This window comes from Sebastes fasciatus, chromosome 14 (assembly GCF_043250625.1).
Source record: "Sebastes fasciatus isolate fSebFas1 chromosome 14, fSebFas1.pri, whole genome shotgun sequence".
Lineage (NCBI taxonomy): Eukaryota > Metazoa > Chordata > Actinopteri > Perciformes > Sebastidae > Sebastes > Sebastes fasciatus.
In genome coordinates, this window is record NC_133808.1 from 27013526 (window position 1) to 27033079 (window position 19554).

Here is a 19554-nt window from a genome sequence, read left to right on the forward strand (position 1 = left end):
TCAACAACATCATTCCTCTTTTGTTTCTTCGTATTTACAGTTGTGCGCAGAAAAGCGCTCCATGCTCCTATTGGTCAACAAGGCGCACCACGAGGTCAAACTCTGCGAGAGAAGGCAGAAAAACTTTGACTGGTCGTCTTGTGGCAGCTGCCAATTCTCTGGTGTTTGCTGTTGTTTCCCTTTTCCCTGGTGTTTTTTTGGTTGAGTTGCTGAGTGATTAGAGGGTTATTCAGTTCACCTGTTGCGCAGGGTGTGGGGACTGGCTCTTAAATGATAGTTGAGAGCAGCTTGGTGCATTCCCCTCTTGGCCAATCAGGGTGTAACGACGCCCTTTCTGTAGGGCTTAAAAGAGGAGGGAAACTGCACACCCAGTGTCATTCTGATCTCTCCTTCACTCAATGCAACATGTATTATCAGCTTTACCAGAAACTCTGGTCTGTTTTGGGCCCTTTTGGGATTCTGTGATCTTTGTGTTTTGTTTGTTGAGAGTGTTGACTCCTAGTTGGGGAAACAAGTTAAGTGCCAACCAATTGGGTTACCTGCACTGAGACGTTTAGGTACTATTTGTGCAGCGATCTGGCTTGCCTTACAATAGCCTAACGCCTGCAGGCTGTATTTTTGTATCCTATTCATTTGTTGATTTTCAATGAAACCCTTTATACCCATTTCTTTTAGTGTATTTTATTTGGGAAAACTTTAAAGGAGGGTAAAAGGAAAAACACAAACCAATATTTCAGTTTCCTTAATTGTTTGTTAATATAGAGGCATTTGTTCATTATTATTATTAAGAAGACATTTTATTTTATATTATTATGTGGATGGGAACTGTTTTCAGTCGTCTGACTGACAACTAAAGTCTGGGGAACTCAGTACCGCCACAGTGCTTTTGCACACCACGTTTAAAAATAAATGCAACCTCATGTTGTGTCAATCATGTTTACACAACGACTCCGAAACTTCCGTTCGTCATTAAAGTTTTCGGAACAGGTGTGACTTTCCGATCGAAAGGCAAAAGCGGGTTGTTTGACCAGCACAAGGTTTCTGTGCGTAACAATTTTCGAATGACAATTTAAAAAAACGCGTACGAAAAATACGAAATTGATGTACAAAGACCTTAACTCCTGGATAAACCAAAAATGGGCAAAAAGGTCGACCAGAGGCGGGCATGGGTGACGCAGCAGAGGACCTGGTACGGCACCCACCTGTCACTCAAAGCAGCCATATCCTCAATTACGCATTACTTTAAGCCTCAATATAATTTAAACAGGTGAGTTGTATAAAAATGTTCCCCCCGTACAGTTGTCATGAATGGAGATATTAGCTATAGAGACCAAAAAGTTTTTTTGTACCAGGCTAAAAACATGTTTATTTCTGCTGAAAAATTGTTCATTTTAACGTGGGGGTCTATGGAGATTGACTCGCTTCATCCCTTCACGAGGCATCCCAGATGTGACGTTGGTTGACGTTAACTACAATACACTACACGGGGTAAAATGATGAATTGTCGTACCCAACACCTGTGCAATTCTGTGTTACCTGGTCAAAAGGGTAGCATTTCTAAAGTCTTCGAGGGCCGAGTCATGTGATTATGCAACACAGTGACACAGGCCTGTACAGCGCTCTATACCATGCTGCTGGGTCAGGGGTTTAAACAATGGGGGCCCACTGACTCTGTAGGGTTTGGTCGGGTATAAAAGCAAGGGTTAAACCGAACAGGACAGCAGTGCAGCAGTAGCAATAGCAACAGCAGCAGCTCATTCATCTACAAGTATGTCCACCACTGACATGAGCATGGGCAAGGTAAGCTCCAGGATCACTTCAAACATTAATCATAAATATTGAAAATATTGAAACACACTAGCTCAATATGTCCATGCTTCTATTGTTAACTCATGCATCTTTTGTTTTTTCAGATCATCTTCTACGAGGACAGGAACTTCCAGGGTCGTTCCTATGAGTGCATGAACGACTGCGCTGACATGTCCTCCTACCTGAGCAGGTGTCACTCCTGCAGGGTTGAGAGCGGCTGCTTCATGGTCTACGACCGCACCAACTACATGGGAAACCAGTCCTTCATGAGGAGGGGCGAGTACGCCGACTACCAGAACATGATGGGAATGAGCGGTGGCATCAGGTCTTGCCGTATGATCCCCATGGTAGGAATAAAGCCGCATTCTTCATACTAAGATTCTACTTGTCACTTGATATTAAGACATTTTTATTCCCCTACAAAAATACAGCACAGAGGCCAGTTCAGGATGAAGATCTACGAGAGGGAGCAGTTCGGTGGTCAGATGCATGAGCTGATGGACGACTGCGACAGCATCCAGGAGCGTTACCACATGAACGACTGCCAGTCCTGCAACGTGATGGACGGCCACTGGCTGATGTACGAGCAGGCCCACTACAGAGGCAAGCAGATGTACATGAGGCCCGGAGAGTACAGGAGCTTCAGGGAGATGGGATTCAGCGGCATGAGGTTCATGAGCATGAGGCGCATCATGGACATGTGCTAAATATTGTCATTTTTGAAATAAAAAAATGAAAGATAAAACAAAAACTGCAACCTGTGGCTTTTTTCCTGTTCCTTGTCTACAAAAAAACAACTGAATAAACAATGATGATTACTAATGAGGTGCCCAAACCAAGCATGTTCACATCATTACAGAAAATGATTTTATTGTCATTTTTCACTTGAATAATCATGAAAACAATAACAAAAATAAATGATTATATCACAGACACAAGACATTGTAAAAAAACACACATTATCACAAACATTGAAGAGTAAAAAAACATTTTTTTTTGCATATTGATATTCTGCAACAGCAAATAAAAACATGCTTATATAGATAATAATTAAGCAAATCTGAATTAAAATTTAGAGGCATCAAAAATTAGAATTTATTAATTTTGAGTAACAGTTTGTGAAGCTGTTGTAAATAAATGCATATACAACTAGAATACACTGTATAAACTTTCTTTTGCATATGAAATATACAAATTTGTGAGATTCTGACCCATGTGACACCTTGTCTTGTATTGTGTTGTACACTGTAAACAATTGCTGTTAATTTACAGCAGAATTTCAACAGTATTAACCTGTTATTGCTAAAAACAGTGCTTTACTGTTAATACAAAAGAAAATCTGTTAAATTATGCTCATAGGCCGTTTTTTAACTGAACTATAATGTATTCTTAAAAAACAGCACTTTACTGCTGATCAACTGTCTAAAGTATCATGAATAACAGTTTGATGCAGTATTTTTTTAATTCTGGGAAGAGCATTTCACCTGATCTGCACATGTGAGGCTGGATCCGTTCTTTTCTTCATCCATTCCCATCTTACTGATTATTTGGTAAGTAGTAATTTTATTTAATTAATAAATCTGTGCAAAGGTTATCAGTGATGTTTCCAGTTAGTTTGCATTACAGAATATGTGCATGTCATGATAGAGGGATTCAACAGCTAGCTAGAATTTCACAGATGATTGCACATTAATCGGACAACACAAGGAGCTCATTTTAATATCTATGTATTCAAGTTAATATCTAAGTTAATGTGCTGACACATGTATTTTGCCAGTGAATTCATGCATAACGACGGTGTATACATTTTACAGTCTATGGAAGTCCCTTCAACATTTAAAGTAGCATTAAGACTTCAGTGCATGTTGGTTATTGGGTGGTAATTCAGCAGAGCAGATACAAAATTGAAGGCAAGGTTATTTACTAGCTAACTAGTGTTTTTGAATGATATCTGAAAACCACATGTTCTATAGATCAGATGGTCAGAATATTCATAATTGATCAAAAAACGGTTTCTCAACCAGTAATGCACACCACTCAACACAATTCATTTCAAACATTGACTAAAAATCCATGAAGTTGACTGAGGAAAATTCTTTCTAAGTTTCAGGTGAAACAGCAGGAAGCTATTGGCGCTGGATGGTCAGCCTTGAGGGCCACTTCATATGTGAGGGGATCCAGCCCACCTTCTTGATGGGGCTTGCTGCATTATTTTCCACCTTCTACACCTGCACGCTCAAGTTAATCTCAAGGTTAGATACTTTCAGTAAAACCTGTATTTTTATTGTGGCATTAATCTAAGTGATTCACACAACTTGATTTTTACACAGTACCTGAAGAAACACTATCATTTTTCAGGTGCACCGTAGGAATAAACCCTGAGAGAGGCACCAAGGATGGACAGGGCAAAGTCTTCTCAAAGAAAACTGGCAAATTCACGAGCTACAAGACAAGACTACAACCGTATATCCACATGTATCCACTCTGCTGATGGGACTCATGGACTTGAGTGGGACTTCATTTAAAATGGTGAGTTTACATTACATACATGATAAGAGGAAATGAGGGCTACACACGCTGATTTTCTATGTGAGAAGTTACAATGAAAGTTGTGTTGGAACTCATATATCTCTCTCTCACACAGTCAGCGGGCTACCAAGGCTGGATTGAGAGAACTGGTGTCTTTGAGTGGGCCATAAGTCATTCACTGACTCACTCCCCGACCATCGCCCAATACTTGGACTTCCACACTTATCCATGTGCCTTGTTAGAGACTGAATATTCATACTTGGACATGATGTCACATGTCTGGTGGTGTTGGTGCTCATTATGATATAAGGCAAAATATTATTTGAGAGTTTTGTTTTAACTATGATATAGCTCAGCTGTCTGTAGCTGTTCCACAAAGTAAGGTTAGTAAGATTGACAGATGTCTTCAGAAATGCTATTTCTTCTGAAATTTGGTTTGTTATCTGTGTCAGGTTTTTGTTGGCGCTGTGTTGAACTTCATATGAAAATAAAAAGTAAAGTGCAATAAGATAAGCTGTAGATGTTCTTTTCTCACACATTGTACATGATTGTAAAAGCAGTGAATTAGCTCTGTTCTTCACTCACATGTTTTTATGGTTTGCATTCTGTGCTTGTAGCCATATAGACAGACATTTTGGGCATCATAGCCTTAATTATAGCCTTTTTCTTAACAAGTGCCTTTAATTGTATTTAGTGTGACTATTCCTTTGTCTGTAACCTGCTAAGTCGATTCATATAGGCAAAAAATAATGTTTATTAAAATGTATGTAAAAAATACAACCTAAATAGTGCATTAAAACAAATCAGTAAGATAATGTAAAAGAAAGGGGAAAAACAGCTATATAATGTATCTTTAAACAGTAAATTAACTATAAAATACTGTGAAATTAATCAAAAAACCTGTATATACTGTATTTTTCATTAACAGTACAAAGCTGTAAATTTCAGCGACAGTATAATAATGTTAATTTTACAGTAGAATAATGGCAACCCTGCTGCCAGTTCTTTACTGTTATTTTACTGGGAAATTCTTAACAGTGTAGGTATGTATGACCTCATCTAAAGCCTAAAGCAGTAATTGTCAGCCGTGGAACAGTTTGATTGAGGCTCTGTTCACTACTATTCAATATTCACAATTATTATTATGTATTTATTATTATTCTATTATTTTATTTTCATTTATTTAAACAAGTAAAAGTCTCATTGTGACTGAAATCTCTTTTCAAGAACGAGCTTGCCAAGAAGACACCATAAAACAAACAGTTTACATGATATAAAGTGTATCACCAATATCCAGTTAAGATGCATAAGCAAGTATGATTATTCATCTAAAACCCCCCAAAAAGGTAAAAACAATACATTTAGAAATACAGTATAGTTCACTATTTACTGGGTGTGCTTCTTTGTAGTGATGTATACATATGACACACTATAATACACTCAAATTATTCCAACATTTAATGTAAAAAGTACATTGAATTGCAAATTAATTTCAAGCATGCATTGCAAAAAGTAAGGTCCACTACTGTAATTATGCAAACAGCTGATAACATCATGTAGTGTGTGTACAAATAAGTCCAAATATAAAACAATTAAATATTATGTTATAAAAGAAATAGTGCCATAAATCGAACAGGTATTTTCTGCATCCTTTATAAGAACTCATGCACACATTCAAAAATAGTGCCAGCACCTGAGCTCATTGATGTTCAACGTTATATTATTGTTTGTTTTTATTGTTAGTCCTGCATGAACATTTGTAATAACAGAAGAAATTCACACTACACCTTAAAGACGATTCAGTCATTCAATCTTTTACTTTTAACCAAAAAGCGTTGAATCATCCCGATAATATTCAAAGTAATCACAAATTGAAACAACAGATGCAGAAGCCACTTGATCTAGAATGATAGAGCCTGTGCAGAGGATGCATAATAACCCTTTCCCATCAGCATTCACAAACAGAGGGTCTAGCATTGCATGCTGCTGACTCATGGCTTCCAGACAATGGTGCCAATCGATTGTCTGGATGCGGCGTTCGCTATAAAAAAGGCTTAAATCCAGGATAGGATTGCTATAGCATCAGTCAATGTAATCAGCCACCATGCACGGCAAGGTGAGTCTCTGTCTGCACACATTCAGTCTTTGCTTTATTTTATTTATATGTTGTACAGTATTGCGCAATGAAGGCTACATGGATGCATCCTTTTTTTGCACTATAATGATTGCTAACCATCTCTTAATGCTCTGTTGGATTTTAGATCATCTTTTACGAGGACAAGAACTTCCAGGGTCGCTCCTATGAGACCAGCAGCGACTGCGCTGACATGGCCTCCCACCTGAGCAGGTGCCATTCCTGCAAGGTGGAGAGCGGCTGCTTCATGGTGTACGACCGTCCCAACTACATGGGAAACCAGTACTTCATGAGGAGGGGCGAGTACTCTGACTACCAGCGCATGATGGGATTCGGTGACTGCATCAGGTCCTGCCGTAACATCCCCATGGTAAGACTCTCAGATGTCAAGAAATACTGTCAAATGACTGCTTCGAAATGACTAATCACTATATATATTTACTCTGAACAGCACAAAGGGTCCTACAAAGTCAGGCTCTATGAGGGGGAGAACTTCGGAGGTCAGATGTACGAGCTGAACGAGGACTGCGACAACATCCAGGACCGCTACCACATGCCCGACTGCCAGTCCTGCAACGTGATGGACGGCCACTGGCTGATGTACGAGCAGCCCCAATACAGAGGCAGGATGATGTACCTGAGGCCCGGAGAGTACAAGAGCTTCAGGGAGATGGGATACGATGGAATGAGATTCAGCTCCATCAAACGCATCACTGACTCCTGTTAACTTTAATCAGTAAAAGCAAAATTCAAAAATAAAGCAATTCTCATATTCAACATGGCATACGCATTTATTTTATTGTTGGTAGAAATAAGAGATCTAGATGATAGCTCATTGATTGGTTCTGTTATCTTCTATATTAATGTTGTTTTTTTATTTTGCACAATTTAAGACTACACAACATAACAAAAAAATAGATGAATAATGTAAAGTGCAGGAAGAGGCAAAAAACCCACTGGGCTTATCTGAAGCCTCCACCTAGAGACAAGATTAATATAAAGAAATAATATGACTACATAATAGTGATAACAAACAATTAGAACAAGATATATATATAATAACAACAATAACAATACAGTAAATATATCAAAGTAATCAATTACTCATTTACAACCTCCATATTTTCACCTAAAGAAGTTCTTGCATATTCATAAATGCTGTTCATAATGGTTTATCAAAGGGGGAAATGCCTCTATTCCTCTTCTGTAGATTAAAGTTAACATATAGTTACCAATAAATGCATTTGAAAAATGATTTATAATTAGAATTTAATTTAAAAATGTTTATTTGTAGTAGCACTAGTAAAAGAGTTGCTGGTGATGTTGTACTTGTTGATTTCGACTATAAATAAAACATATTTAAAGTGTAGCTTGGAGTGTAAAAACATCAGGTTAGAGAGGTTAGAGGTTATTTTTAACATTAAATATCACATGTGACAGTATTACTCATGGAGGAGTATATAAGTCAGGGCACAGTTTTCTTTGTTATGTAGTATTTTACCATATGGCTGATTCAGTCCATGAGTGCTGTGCAGCACACATTCCCCCACAACATCAGAGACCACACACAGTCCTGTGGATTCAAATAAGGATTAGAGATTGAATGGAGACCATGCTGACTCAATTGAAATGGTGCTGTGCACTTTACATGGACTGGGAGTTTATTATGATGTCAATAATTAAAAGGCCTACAATAATTAATACAGTATTCAGTAACTTCTCTCCACTTGTTATTGTTATTGCTATCATTAGCATATTTGGGGATTGTCAATAGATTTAGAACTGGATTCTCTTGGAAGCTTTCCAGTTAGTCCTTTATTACTATAAAATCAAAAAGCGATTGATGGATTTCAACCTGATCTCATGGGAAGGCGTATGAATAGCACGACATTTCAAGGACAAGGCTTTTCACGTGTCATTTTATGCCACAAGGTTAACGTTGTGAAATGGCTTTTCACGTGTCATTTAACCAACACAGTGTCACGACAGTTCGTGAAATAGTCACAAGATTTAATCCATTTGATTTGTGTGTCCATCAGCACGACTTTCAACAATGTATTGTTTGTGCGTTTTCCTACAAATGTCCAGCAACATGTGACGCACGTGTCAATTTGCACTCCAGTCATTTCAAAATAAAAATACTTAGTAGATCAACTTGGTTAGGTTTAGGCAACAAAACTACTTAGTTAGGTTTAGGAAAAGATCGCGGTTAGGGTTAAAATAACTCCAGAAGTGCAGCAACTTAACTACAGGAGTTACGTGACACACAACTCAACTTTGACTTGTGGTTTCATACAGGACACGAACACTGGTCTCCTGGCAAAAGTCCTGTGTTTTTTGACCCACCCATCCACGCAAACCTCCTTGCTCTGTATACTTCCCAGTTCACAATTACATAGATTACATACAAACTGATTTCGTGCTGACCATCACGAAAAAAATGTGAAATTCGTGTCTATGTACACGAATCAAAACTTTACATCTCGTGACCATTTCATGAACTGTTGTGCGACTGGGCTGCATTTAACACTACGTCATTACCGTGAAACAGTCGTGGTTATGTTAAATACGTACGTAAACAATGAACGTAACATAAGTACGGAAAATATGTCACAAACATAATTAACGTAACTTCATATAACTCAACAACACATTCGGACTTTCCTGGTTGAAAGTCCTGTGTTTGTTTGACCAATCCACCGTAAGTAGTTTTTCTCACTTCTTATTCTATGTCACTAGCTGTGACGCCCCGTTTCCACATATCTCTGTGTACATATGCGAGTCAACCGGATTTTCATTCATTCCTATAGAAACCTACGGGATCTCCAATGTGTTTGCAAAACTCCTCCTTCCATTTTTTTCCCGTTGTGTAATTTGCCTCGAGTACGATGAAAAATGTGAACTTATGCGGCAGATCATATGAACTGTGTGTGCCACAGGAAGTTATAATTTTATGCTATTTAGCAGTTTTCTTTTCACTATTTTGTCAAAAGACATATGAACCACTATGCATGCACTCTATATGTTACACAGCTGGCTTGCTAACAATGTTAGTTAACATGCTGTCAAACTTTTTATGTATAAATGTGACTCATCTAGACTGGAAGGTGAAAAACACACAAAATGAACTTCTCCCCTGTAAGTGTGGTGGCGTTTCTATCCATCCGTAAAGAGATGAACTACCTTGCGTAGCACGGATGCATTATCATTGTAATCAGTACAGACTACATGGCGTCAAATCACACGCCAAAAGCAACAACACCACTGTTAATGCACGCAAAATGACATAGAAATTGCAATGTCCAATCCAATCTAGACTTATGCATTAATGTATTATTATTACACCTATAGCCCCATTATGCATCGACTTCAGGCAGATAAGAACTCTGATTACATCTGTTGGTTTTCAGGGTTTTACCACATCACATGCAATTTTGAGTAACTACGGTTACTGCAACCCGTTCTCACAGCGCCCCTCGGCATCGGAAACCGACGCACTTATGCACCCTTTAGCAACAGTATGTGACGAACCGGGCTTTCAACTAGCTATCAACTATCCGTTAATGGTTTGAGTAAATATATTGTTATTATTATCATAAGAAAAACATAATGAGATACTGTATGTGATGCCAGATTTAAAAAAAAAAAAAGTTAATTTCAATTAATTAAATTTCAACTATTTGTATGAATGCAAGCATACAATGGCAAATTATTTGATGATTGTGTTTAACAATAAATAAAAAAAATGTCAGCTGGTATGCTGTACAGTATTCAAAACCTTGAAAGTCAGCAATCAATAGTTGGATTAAAATAAACATTGTTTGAAAAATATATATATGTAAGACTTTATAAAATACTATTATTCAAAAAATTAATGATATATTTAATTATATATTAATTAAATTTAATATAATCAACTTCTCTGCTATCAATCCTGTTTTTTTGGGAAAAAAATCTTTTTTTTTGTTTTATTACAATAAAACATTGATTGGTGGTAACACATTTAATGAGCCCTTCAATGAAAGGTGCAGTCTTGTTTGTGGAAAACACGTCCTCTGTTGTTTTCAGCAGCACAGACAATGCAATGCGGGGCCTTTTCTCACAAAAAGCAACCACCGCAAATCACGATCGGTTGAAGGTCACTTTGAATTGAACTGTACACGGGGGCCTCCGCTCCGTGTTGCTCTGTCAGGAATTTGAACAATGGGGGTCATGTATCCTTTGGTTGCGAGGTCAGGTATAAAAGCAACGGGGGGACATCGAGAAAATTGTGCAATCCCATTGAGCCAAAACATTAGTAACCGCAACCATGACCATGGGCAAGGTGTGTACAGCTTTTATAACAGTTTTAATCTAATTATGGATGATGATATAAAAAAATATTTATGAAATTTTGCAATTTCATCATAATGGTTTCTTTTCTCAGATCATCTTCTACGAGGACAGGAACTTCCAGGGTCGTTCCTATGAGACCAGCAGCGACTGCGCTGACATGTCCTCCTACCTGAGCAGGTGTCACTCCTGCAGGGTGGAGAGCGGCTGCTTCATGGTCTACGACCGCCCCAACTACATGGGAAACCAGTACTTCGTCAGGAGGGGCGAGTACTCTGACTACCAGCGTATGGGCATGAGTGATTGCATCAGGTCCTGCCGTAACATCCCCATGGTACTCATTATTTCCTGTTTACATTACATATATGAGAAATATTCAACCTTATTATAGTATCTTAAGGAGGATTTCAGTGACTCATGTTCACTCTTTTTAATTTTACAGCACAGAGGCCAGTTCAGGATGAGGATCTACGAGAAGGAGAACTTCGGCGGTCAGATGCACGAGCTGAACGAGGACTGCGACAACATGATGGATCGTTACCGCATGAACGACTGCATGTCCTGCAACGTGATGGACGGCCACTGGCTGATGTACGAGCAGCCCCAGTACAGAGGCAGGCAGATGTACCTGAGGCCCGGAGAGTACAGGAACTTCAGTAACATGGGCATGGACAGCATGAAGTTCATGAGCATGAAGCGCATCATGGACTCCTGCTATTAGAGCACCAGTGTATAAAAGCAAGATTTTAAATAAAATCTAGTCATTCTCTTTTAAATGAATTCCTCTGTTACATATTATTGAGTGATCTGAAACTCATACAACAAACGACAACCTAAACTCATGGTTGACACACATGGGAAATACATACACTAAAAGAAAATGCATTAATCTCCACTACATTGCACACCATCAGATGGCAGCACTTGACCATTTTTAAAGTTACCCAATCTTTCCAGTGCCATGTTAGGTTAAGCAAAACCATGTTACACTTAATAACTAGTAAATACTTTTGATATATTAAATATTCTTTAAATACACAGATAACGAATGATACTTAAAAGGTTATTTGTTTGTTCTGTATAATCATTTACTTCAAAAGTAAAAAGCAAACTTATATGTCGATATCAATAATAGATCAATTTGAATGAATATGATCAATGTTAGCAAGGGGAATTCATTTATAATAATACACTACTTTATCATTGATAAGTGCACCCTCAATGGCACATAGTGACCTCTCTTTGTACTAAATTAAGAAACATTTAATGCAAGCTTACAAATAAAAATATTGAAAAAATCTAGATGGCGGAATTTGCACATAGTTTTAGAAAATTAAAGTATAGCATAAAAACAGTACAAGTGAATGCACATGTGAAGTTCACCGGTTTTCATACATTTGACTCCAAATAAAGCATGTCATTTTCTGAGCAATAATATTTAGTTCATGTTTGTCACACTATTATTATTTTATAAGACAGACTACACACCTTACTGTACAACAGTTACACTTACAACTGTGAAGCAATCATAGTTAAATGCACTAAATTTGTGAATTACAGTAAATCATTTTGAATAAATGAAGAGCAGCATATAGAATAAATGGCTACTTGAATGTGTCTAATCACAGGGTGTTCATCATATTATTATGAAAGTACTTCATATCACTGATTTAAATATGTATACCTTGTTAAGAGGGAAAAAAATGTCAGTTTTAATTCTGCTTTTTTTCCTCAACAAAATAATAAATTAGTTGCGAGGTCTTTCACACTGCTGACAAGTAAAAACATGCATGTTTTGTAATTTGGGAGCCGTACCAGCTTTTCAAAAAGGCTGACGTTCACAAACAATTGATTAACATTACAATGTTTGTATTCTAAGAGAATACGCTACGCTCGCCCATCAGAGTCGCATTGTGATACACGTAGGGAAAGGTTCATCATTTTGTTTTGCTAGTAGTCTTTTGTCATTCACCAGATTATAGTTGAGAACAAAAGTAATTTTGTGAGAGTCACATGAGTTTTCAAATCATTTCGTTAGTTAAAAATAGCCCCTAATGTTGTGGTTTTGCAACAGGTAATAAACTAAAATAACAACAATTTATTTTATTGTTGAAAGGTCCAGTGTAAAGTAGCTTGATGGTCTTTGGGTACAGCAAATTCATGGTAGATTTTACTTATTAGCAAAAAAAAATCATAGAGGTTATTAATATTGTTATACAAGATAAGATAAACCTTGACCTCTATCTGGCAACATAATTGTGAGTATTATTCTCCGTACTTTTAATTTTCTTACAGTTTGTACTCAAACAGATGCACATCATTGTTTCTATTTATTACAGAATACATATATATTATCTGTTTTGACATCAGAGCAAACTTCACCATCCTGAGCTGTATGTCCTGATAGCCAGTGGGGTCTGAAAAGTGAAGCCAATGCTGAAGTGTCTTAAACGTGCATTTTTTCTAACAGCCAGCAGGGGGCGACTCCTCTGGTTGCAAAAAGAAGTCTGATTGTATAGAAGTCAATGATAAAATGAGCCTACTTCTCACTTGATTTATTACCTCAGTAAATATTGTAAACATGAGTTTATGGTCTCAATCGCTAGTTTCAAGTCTTCTTCAATAAAGCATGATGTTCATTTAGTAAATTATGGTCCCATTTAGAGTTTTTGCATTCGGTCAGATTCTTGTTTTGTAACGTTACATAAGTCAGCTAAGGGCGGTTGTTAGTTATTCACGCTAGTTCCGTTGTTACGGTTGTTAGGTTACGCCGTTATGCTATTATTTTAACTCAAACCATGATCTTTCTTACCTTATCAAAGTAGTTTTGTTGCCCTAACCTAACAAATCCTTTCACGACGTTAACCATGGGGCATTGTGCGTATCTGCAAGCGAGATACGAGGCTTATATGAAACGTATTTCTGAAACATATTTTGGGTTCAAACGACGACATTCAACATATCCCGAGGTTTGCAGAGACGTAGAGTGCCAACATTTTTTTTTTTGGCGACTGGGTTGCTTACGTATGGACATTGTCATTACTTATAAATAGGGCTGTCAAAGTTAACACAATATTATGTTAACGCAAATTTGTTTTCAATCCCATAAATCGACACATATGTGTATATTTTTTTCCTTCTCCACTCTACCGTGGTACTAATGGGACGACACGTTTACTCCACAACTCCACCAGTATCTCCATGTTTATACGTTCTACCCCGTTTGCTGCTTCCTGTTTGGTGCTGGAGAGAGTGCACCTATTAGTTTTTGACAATGTTCGTGTCATTGAATTTACAATAATATCAAACTTGTTTGATTTTATCGGAACGTCAAGACGAGAAAAAGACTGACTTGAGACAGCTTGGACTGAGTTTTATGACTACCTTAAACTAAACGATCGAGATCACAGGAGCGCGCCACAACTCTAGCAAAACTCTTGTGATTTTATTCCAACATTTGAAATGTGTTTGCGACAGTGAAATTGTCATTTGGTGTAAGGTACACCAAACAATAAGCACGAGCGAAAAGTGAAGAGTTTAGAGACTAATTTTGAAGAGTAAACATCTTTTTGATGTAAACCAGCTTTTAACATCAATAAGATATTGTTAACTTAAGTAAAAGCAACTATCATCGCCGTGTGAAGAATTTTGTTGATGGGATTCAGTTAGTTATTTAGTTATTTTAACAACTAAGGACAAACAACACAAATGAAGCAAGCGCTTGACAAACATGGTTATGAATTACACGTCGTTTTTATTTACTGATGTCAAAAACAGAAGCCTAGCACATATCAGTGATACGCCTCATGCTCATGAACCTCATGCCGCTGAATCCCATGTCCCTGAAGCTCTTGTACTCTCCGGGCCTCATGTACATCATCCTTCCTCTGTACTGGGGCTGCTCGTACATCAGCCAGTGGCCGTCCATCACGTTGCAGGACTGGCAGTCGTTCATACGGTAACGATCCATGATGTTGTCACAGTCGTCCATCAGCTCATTCATCTGACCACCGAAGTTCTCCCTCTCGTAGATCCTCATCCTGAACTGGCCTCTGTGCTGTAATACAATACAGGAAAATGTAAGTATGGACACACATTTTAAACTAAAAATTAAGTTTAAAGGGACGTATAGATGAGGTCTCTTACATAGGGGATCATTCTGCAGGATCTGATGTTGTCGAACATCATTCCCATGCTCATCATGCGCTGCATGTCCTGGTACTCTCCCTTCCTCATGAAGAACTGCTGACCCATGTAGTTGGGACGCTCGTAGACCATGAAGCAGCCGCTCTCCACCCTGCAGGACTGGCACCTGCTCAGGTAGGAGGACATGTCAGAGCAGTCGCTCATGCAGTCATAGGAGCGACCCTGGAAGTTCTTCTCCTCGTAAAAGATGATCTGAAATGGAGAACAGAAGGGGAGATCTGGATTTAAGAATCATCAGTGTTCATATCAGTGCTAACCTTAAATTTGGATGTATTTTTTCTGTGTGAAAACATAAGTAAACATCCCATTACCTTGCCCATGATGGTGGTTTAGGTGGTCCCAAGTGGATGGTTCAACTTGCTCTGCCAACTCCATGACTCCATGGTCTTTTTATACACAACCCCAGGGGACATGATGTGTTGTTATTCAAATGTGCAAAGCTGATGAATTGGCAGTATGGCTTTTGCTGAACGGGGCCTATAAATGTGAAACAATGGTTCTCCATCCATACATTTCTGGCAGCCGTTATCTGCATTGTCTATTATAAGCATTACCTTTGTGTGTCCTCCATTATCAGTCAGAACGTTCTCCACATATGGTCACCACTGATGGAAAGAACCTGACAGCAGGCCACATCTGTGACAAACCCATGAGAACCCCAGAACCTGTGAAATATTCAGTTAGTTTAAAGAATTAAACATACTGACTTGCATTTTCACAACGGTTTCCCTCCCTGATTAATAACAAATTCTGTGTTGTAAATTAAAATAATTTTGTTTTGTGCGATCTTACGTAAATCAAATTAATTTAAAAGGGAATTTATAGATGTCACATAGGTACTACCTGGAGCATAACCAATATTTTGTGAGATACACAGCCTATAACCAAAAGACACATCAGTTGAACTGCTTATTTTGAAGGATTTATAAACTGCTTATTCAAACTAATGCACATTATTTCAAAAATGTGTATCAAAACACAGAATGTGAAAACAGCAATGAATGAAAAAAAACACCGTTATCACCTATAAACACCTATAAACACCTATAGAATGATTGAGAGTAGCATTAAATTCTGTTTTACAGTACTCATCTTTTAAAAAGGCAAGTAGATACATTCATGTGAATACCAAAAATATTATATAAATGTACTATATTGTCCTCTTTTATGTGTAATTTCAATTTGTGCATTAAAAAAAAAAAACCTGAGTGGAAAAAAGAAAAGTTAAAATATTGCAAAAATGTCTTCACTGTTTGGCTGAGGTGGAAAAGTTGGTGTATCAATAAAAGCAAAATTGAAACGGACTTTGACATAAAACAAAAACACCAGATGTCTGTGAAGTGATGAGGAGACCGACTAACGTCGGTTTACGATGATTTCGCTTTTTATGAGCTTGTAAACTGGCTACTTGCGAAACAATCCGGTCGCACAAGTCGTCTTTCAACTCCAACTCCAGTCTTACATCTCAAGTTGCTAATCGGACTGTAAATAAATGAGCAGTGCATGGAAAAGGAAGTCTCTGTCCGGATATCTGCTGGCTACACCAGAACCCCGGAAATAAAGACCCTTGCCCCAAGATCTTTATCCGTCGTCAGACTGATAGTCAATGAATTCTGAGATTTTGAAGGAATTGACTGGAGCCCTTTTTAATTATGTAATCTTGTCACCCCCTCTTCTTCTGAAATGTTTTAATGCTGACTGTAGAATTAGCGCCATCAACCATTTATCTCATTGGCCCCGACTCTAACATTCACATTACACGAGTAGATGGAGACATGCAGTAATTTTCATTTTCTTTTGCTGATTTTCTGGAAATTAATTTTATATTTGCAGTAAATTTTGATGGAAAATTGGCCAGTGATTTGTTCTTTTTGTTCACTCATCTCTGTTGACACTGAGAATACAGTATATGACCAAATTGTCCCTGCTCATGTTCACTGTATCCTCGTACAACAGTTCATATCTTACGTTTGTATGATATCTTCCTTCTACTGTCCAGCAACACATGTCAATTTCTGCTAGTTAAATGCATACAGTTTTTTCAAAATAAACTTCAATGTTCACAGAAAACAACTTGTTTAGATTTTGGAAACAAAACTACTTAGTTAAGAAAAGTTTGTGGTTTTGGGTTTAAATAACTACGGAAGTGGTGTTACTTAAGTATGAACGTTATGTGACCAATAAGTATAATGTATGCATGTAACAGTATGTGACAAACTGGGCTTTACCCCTCTGAACACATTCCAACAAATGCAACTGGAAGTTTTTGTGAGTGGGAAGCCAGTGAGGGATCACGCACCATCATCTTCAGTTGGGAGGTTGGGATTTTCTGCAGAACTGCCAACCCGATCTCATGGGAAAGTGTATAAATAGCGGGACACATCTGCATGTCATATTGCATTTTCTGCACGGTGGTGCAGTGGTTAGCCCTGACGCCTCACAGCAAGAGGGGCGCAGGTTCAAATCTGGCTTGGGGCCCTTCTGTGTGGAGTTTGCATGTTCTCCCCGTGTTAGCGTAGGTTTTCTCTGGGTTCTCCGGTTTCCTCCCACAGTCCAAAGACATGCAGGTTAAGTTAATTGTTGACTCTAAATTGCCCGTAGGTGTGAATGTGAGCGTGAATGGTTGTGATAGGCTGGCGACCTGTCCAGGGTGTACCCCGCCTTTGCCCAATGTCAACTGGGGTCTCCTGGTTGAGAGTCCTGTGTTTGTTGGACCCATCCACCTCTCGTCCCGCCCACCATACAAGCAGTCTTTCTCACTTTTTGTTCTAATAATCAATAATCTCCAACATCTAGTGCTATTTTTCTGTCATTTGTTGGATGGACTGCCCTAATTTAATGTTCCTAAAAAGTACTTTGTGAGTTGGACTAGTTGCTTAAACCAGGTTCTGGTGTTATGTTACAGCCTGTGCAGGGCTGTCAGAGGGTAAATGACTTATTAAATCACATATATTGGATATAACTACTATTACTTGTGTTATAATTAAAACAATTTTAGTGGCATTACATTTGGTAAAGAGCACATAATGACTTCATAGAGTCTCTCTTGATTTGATATACCAAAATAATGACAATATCCCACCTTTACTTAAGAAAATAAATTCAGTATGTGAATAATACCAATAGTATAATGTTGAAGAATTTAATGAATAATTATTATATGTTTTTAAATACCAATGGGGTACTGCAATGTATGCTAATTACATAAGGATTTATAGTAGTAATTCATATTCTACAGAGTACAACAGTGAACATAAGTGAGTCAAAAACAATATCACAGAAGAAAAATGTCCACTTTGATGTTTAGTTTATTTGCTGCAGTACAGTTATGGCTGCTTACCCCTCTAATTTCTTGTAGTTAAGGAGTAAACACAATAAAAAAGAGTGCCCTCTTGTTCACAGTAATTACAAAGTAAGTACAAGATCTGCAAACCACACAGTTAAGGTGTCGGCAGCCCTTTTATCGTCTTCATAAGGTTCTGTTTACTTACACAACAAAAATCACACTTTGACAAAATCAATGAAAACACATTCACAAAAGGAGATTAAAAATTCAACAGCTTTAATAAACTAAGTGTTTGATATTTACAGCAAGGTTTATCGCTCCATGGCTAAAAGTCGGTGACCCTCCTGAAGGACCCGACGATGGCGCAGGTGGCGCACCAGTCGCGGTACCTCCTGTACTCCCCAGTTCTCAGGAAGTACTGTCTGCCTCGGTAGTTGGGGTACTCATAGAAGATCCAGAAGCCGTTCATAACATTACTGGAGTAGACGTGGCGGTGGTGGAAACGGTCAGACACACAGGGGCAGTCATCCATGAACTCCATCATATGACCGCTGAAGTCGGGCTTCTCGTAGATGCGCAATCTGTACGAACCTCGATACTGTGGAGCCAAAGGACCACAAGCTTATGATTAATGAAATTTAACAAGTGTTGACACAAAAGTATGTTCAGATGAAGCCATCCTTTTTTAAATCTTTTATTGTCGTCTTACCAGTGGAATCATCCTGCACGAGCGGATACAGCTACTGAAGCCCATCCACCTCTGGTAGTCGGGATACTCTCCCCTCCTCATGTAGTACTGGTGGCCCATGAAGTTGGGTCGCTCATAGATCATGAAGCAGCCGCTCTCCACCCTGATGGAGTTGCAGCGGCTGAAGTACGAGTGAAGGTCCGTGCAGTCATTGCCGCACTCATAGCTCCGACCCTGGAAGTTCTTGTCCTCGTAAAAGATAATCTGGTGGAGAATAAAAGTGTCACGAATTAAAGAATCATGCTCAACATACTGAGAGCAAAACTGATTGTACATTGAATGTGAGCAGAGAGAGAAAAAACAGCACTTACCTTGCCCATGGTCTCCGTTGGAGAGATTCCCCATGTTTTCAGGGCTTTTTATACTACCTCTTGACAAACAAGCATTGTTATTCAAATTCTCTCGTAGTTATAATTGAAGGCTACTGGCACATGTTTACCTTTTTGTTGGAGCCCAGCATTGGGTCAGAAATATGGTTTTGTATTTGAAAAATAAGGATAAATAATTTGG

At 38.3% G+C, this 19554-nt stretch overlaps 6 protein-coding genes across 6 annotated transcripts in view; 4 read left to right on the forward strand and 2 right to left on the reverse strand.

Moving 5' to 3' along the window:
• The first annotated feature begins 1680 nt into the window (after positions 1-1680).
• LOC141781799 (gamma-crystallin M3-like) lies at positions 1681-2572 on the forward strand. Its single transcript, XM_074657643.1, has 3 exons — positions 1681-1800; positions 1914-2156; positions 2241-2572. The coding sequence occupies exons 1-3, from the start codon at positions 1771-1773 to the stop codon at positions 2514-2516; spliced, it is 549 nt and encodes a 182-aa protein (XP_074513744.1). The 5' UTR covers positions 1681-1770; the 3' UTR covers positions 2517-2572.
• A 2162-nt stretch (positions 2573-4734) lies between these two features.
• Positions 4735-19554, forward strand: part of pikfyve (phosphoinositide kinase, FYVE finger containing) — a 71083-nt gene continuing 56263 nt past the window's right edge. The window contains exon 1 of the mRNA XM_074657593.1: positions 4735-4745. The gene's annotated coding sequence lies outside the window, so the exon portion shown is untranslated. The remainder of the gene's footprint in view (positions 4746-19554) is intronic.
• On the forward strand, positions 6316-7249 carry LOC141781806 (gamma-crystallin M3-like). Its single transcript, XM_074657652.1, has 3 exons — positions 6316-6454; positions 6600-6842; positions 6924-7249. The coding sequence occupies exons 1-3, from the start codon at positions 6443-6445 to the stop codon at positions 7197-7199; spliced, it is 531 nt and encodes a 176-aa protein (XP_074513753.1). The 5' UTR covers positions 6316-6442; the 3' UTR covers positions 7200-7249.
• On the forward strand, positions 10675-11584 carry LOC141781804 (gamma-crystallin M3-like). The gene is made up of 3 exons (XM_074657650.1): positions 10675-10796; positions 10899-11138; positions 11247-11584. The coding sequence occupies exons 1-3, from the start codon at positions 10782-10784 to the stop codon at positions 11523-11525; spliced, it is 534 nt and encodes a 177-aa protein (XP_074513751.1). The 5' UTR covers positions 10675-10781; the 3' UTR covers positions 11526-11584.
• On the reverse strand, positions 14539-15411 carry LOC141781803 (gamma-crystallin M1-like). The gene is made up of 3 exons (XM_074657648.1): positions 15322-15411; positions 14951-15202; positions 14539-14861 (listed from the first exon to the last, which is right to left on the reverse strand). The coding sequence occupies exons 1-3, from the start codon at positions 15328-15330 to the stop codon at positions 14586-14588; spliced, it is 537 nt and encodes a 178-aa protein (XP_074513749.1). The 5' UTR covers positions 15331-15411; the 3' UTR covers positions 14539-14585.
• Positions 18301-19379, reverse strand: LOC141781812 (gamma-crystallin M2). Its single transcript, XM_074657659.1, has 3 exons — positions 19356-19379; positions 19006-19248; positions 18301-18894 (listed from the first exon to the last, which is right to left on the reverse strand). The coding sequence occupies exons 1-3, from the start codon at positions 19362-19364 to the stop codon at positions 18622-18624; spliced, it is 525 nt and encodes a 174-aa protein (XP_074513760.1). The 5' UTR covers positions 19365-19379; the 3' UTR covers positions 18301-18621.

What these genes read in the sequence shown, in the direction of transcription:
- LOC141781799 (XM_074657643.1), top strand. Translation starts at nt 1,771, where the DNA reads ATGTCCACCACTGACATGAGCATGGGCAAG. An exon ending in CTGACATGAGCATGGGCAAG is followed by an intron (nt 1,801 to 1,913) that starts GTAAGCTCCAGG and finishes TTGTTTTTTCAG; the next exon opens with ATCATCTTCTACGAGGACAG. An exon ending in CTTGCCGTATGATCCCCATG is followed by an intron (nt 2,157 to 2,240) that starts GTAGGAATAAAG and finishes ACAAAAATACAG; the next exon opens with CACAGAGGCCAGTTCAGGAT.
- LOC141781806 (XM_074657652.1), top strand. An exon ending in CCTGCCGTAACATCCCCATG is followed by an intron (nt 6,843 to 6,923) that starts GTAAGACTCTCA and finishes TACTCTGAACAG; the next exon opens with CACAAAGGGTCCTACAAAGT.
- LOC141781804 (XM_074657650.1), top strand. An exon ending in CCTGCCGTAACATCCCCATG is followed by an intron (nt 11,139 to 11,246) that starts GTACTCATTATT and finishes TTAATTTTACAG; the next exon opens with CACAGAGGCCAGTTCAGGAT.
- LOC141781803 (XM_074657648.1), bottom strand. An exon ending in CCTGCAGAATGATCCCCTAT is followed by an intron (nt 14,862 to 14,950) that starts GTAAGAGACCTC and finishes ATTGTATTACAG; the next exon opens with CACAGAGGCCAGTTCAGGAT.
- LOC141781812 (XM_074657659.1), bottom strand. An exon ending in CGTGCAGGATGATTCCACTG is followed by an intron (nt 18,895 to 19,005) that starts GTAAGACGACAA and finishes TTGGCTCCACAG; the next exon opens with TATCGAGGTTCGTACAGATT.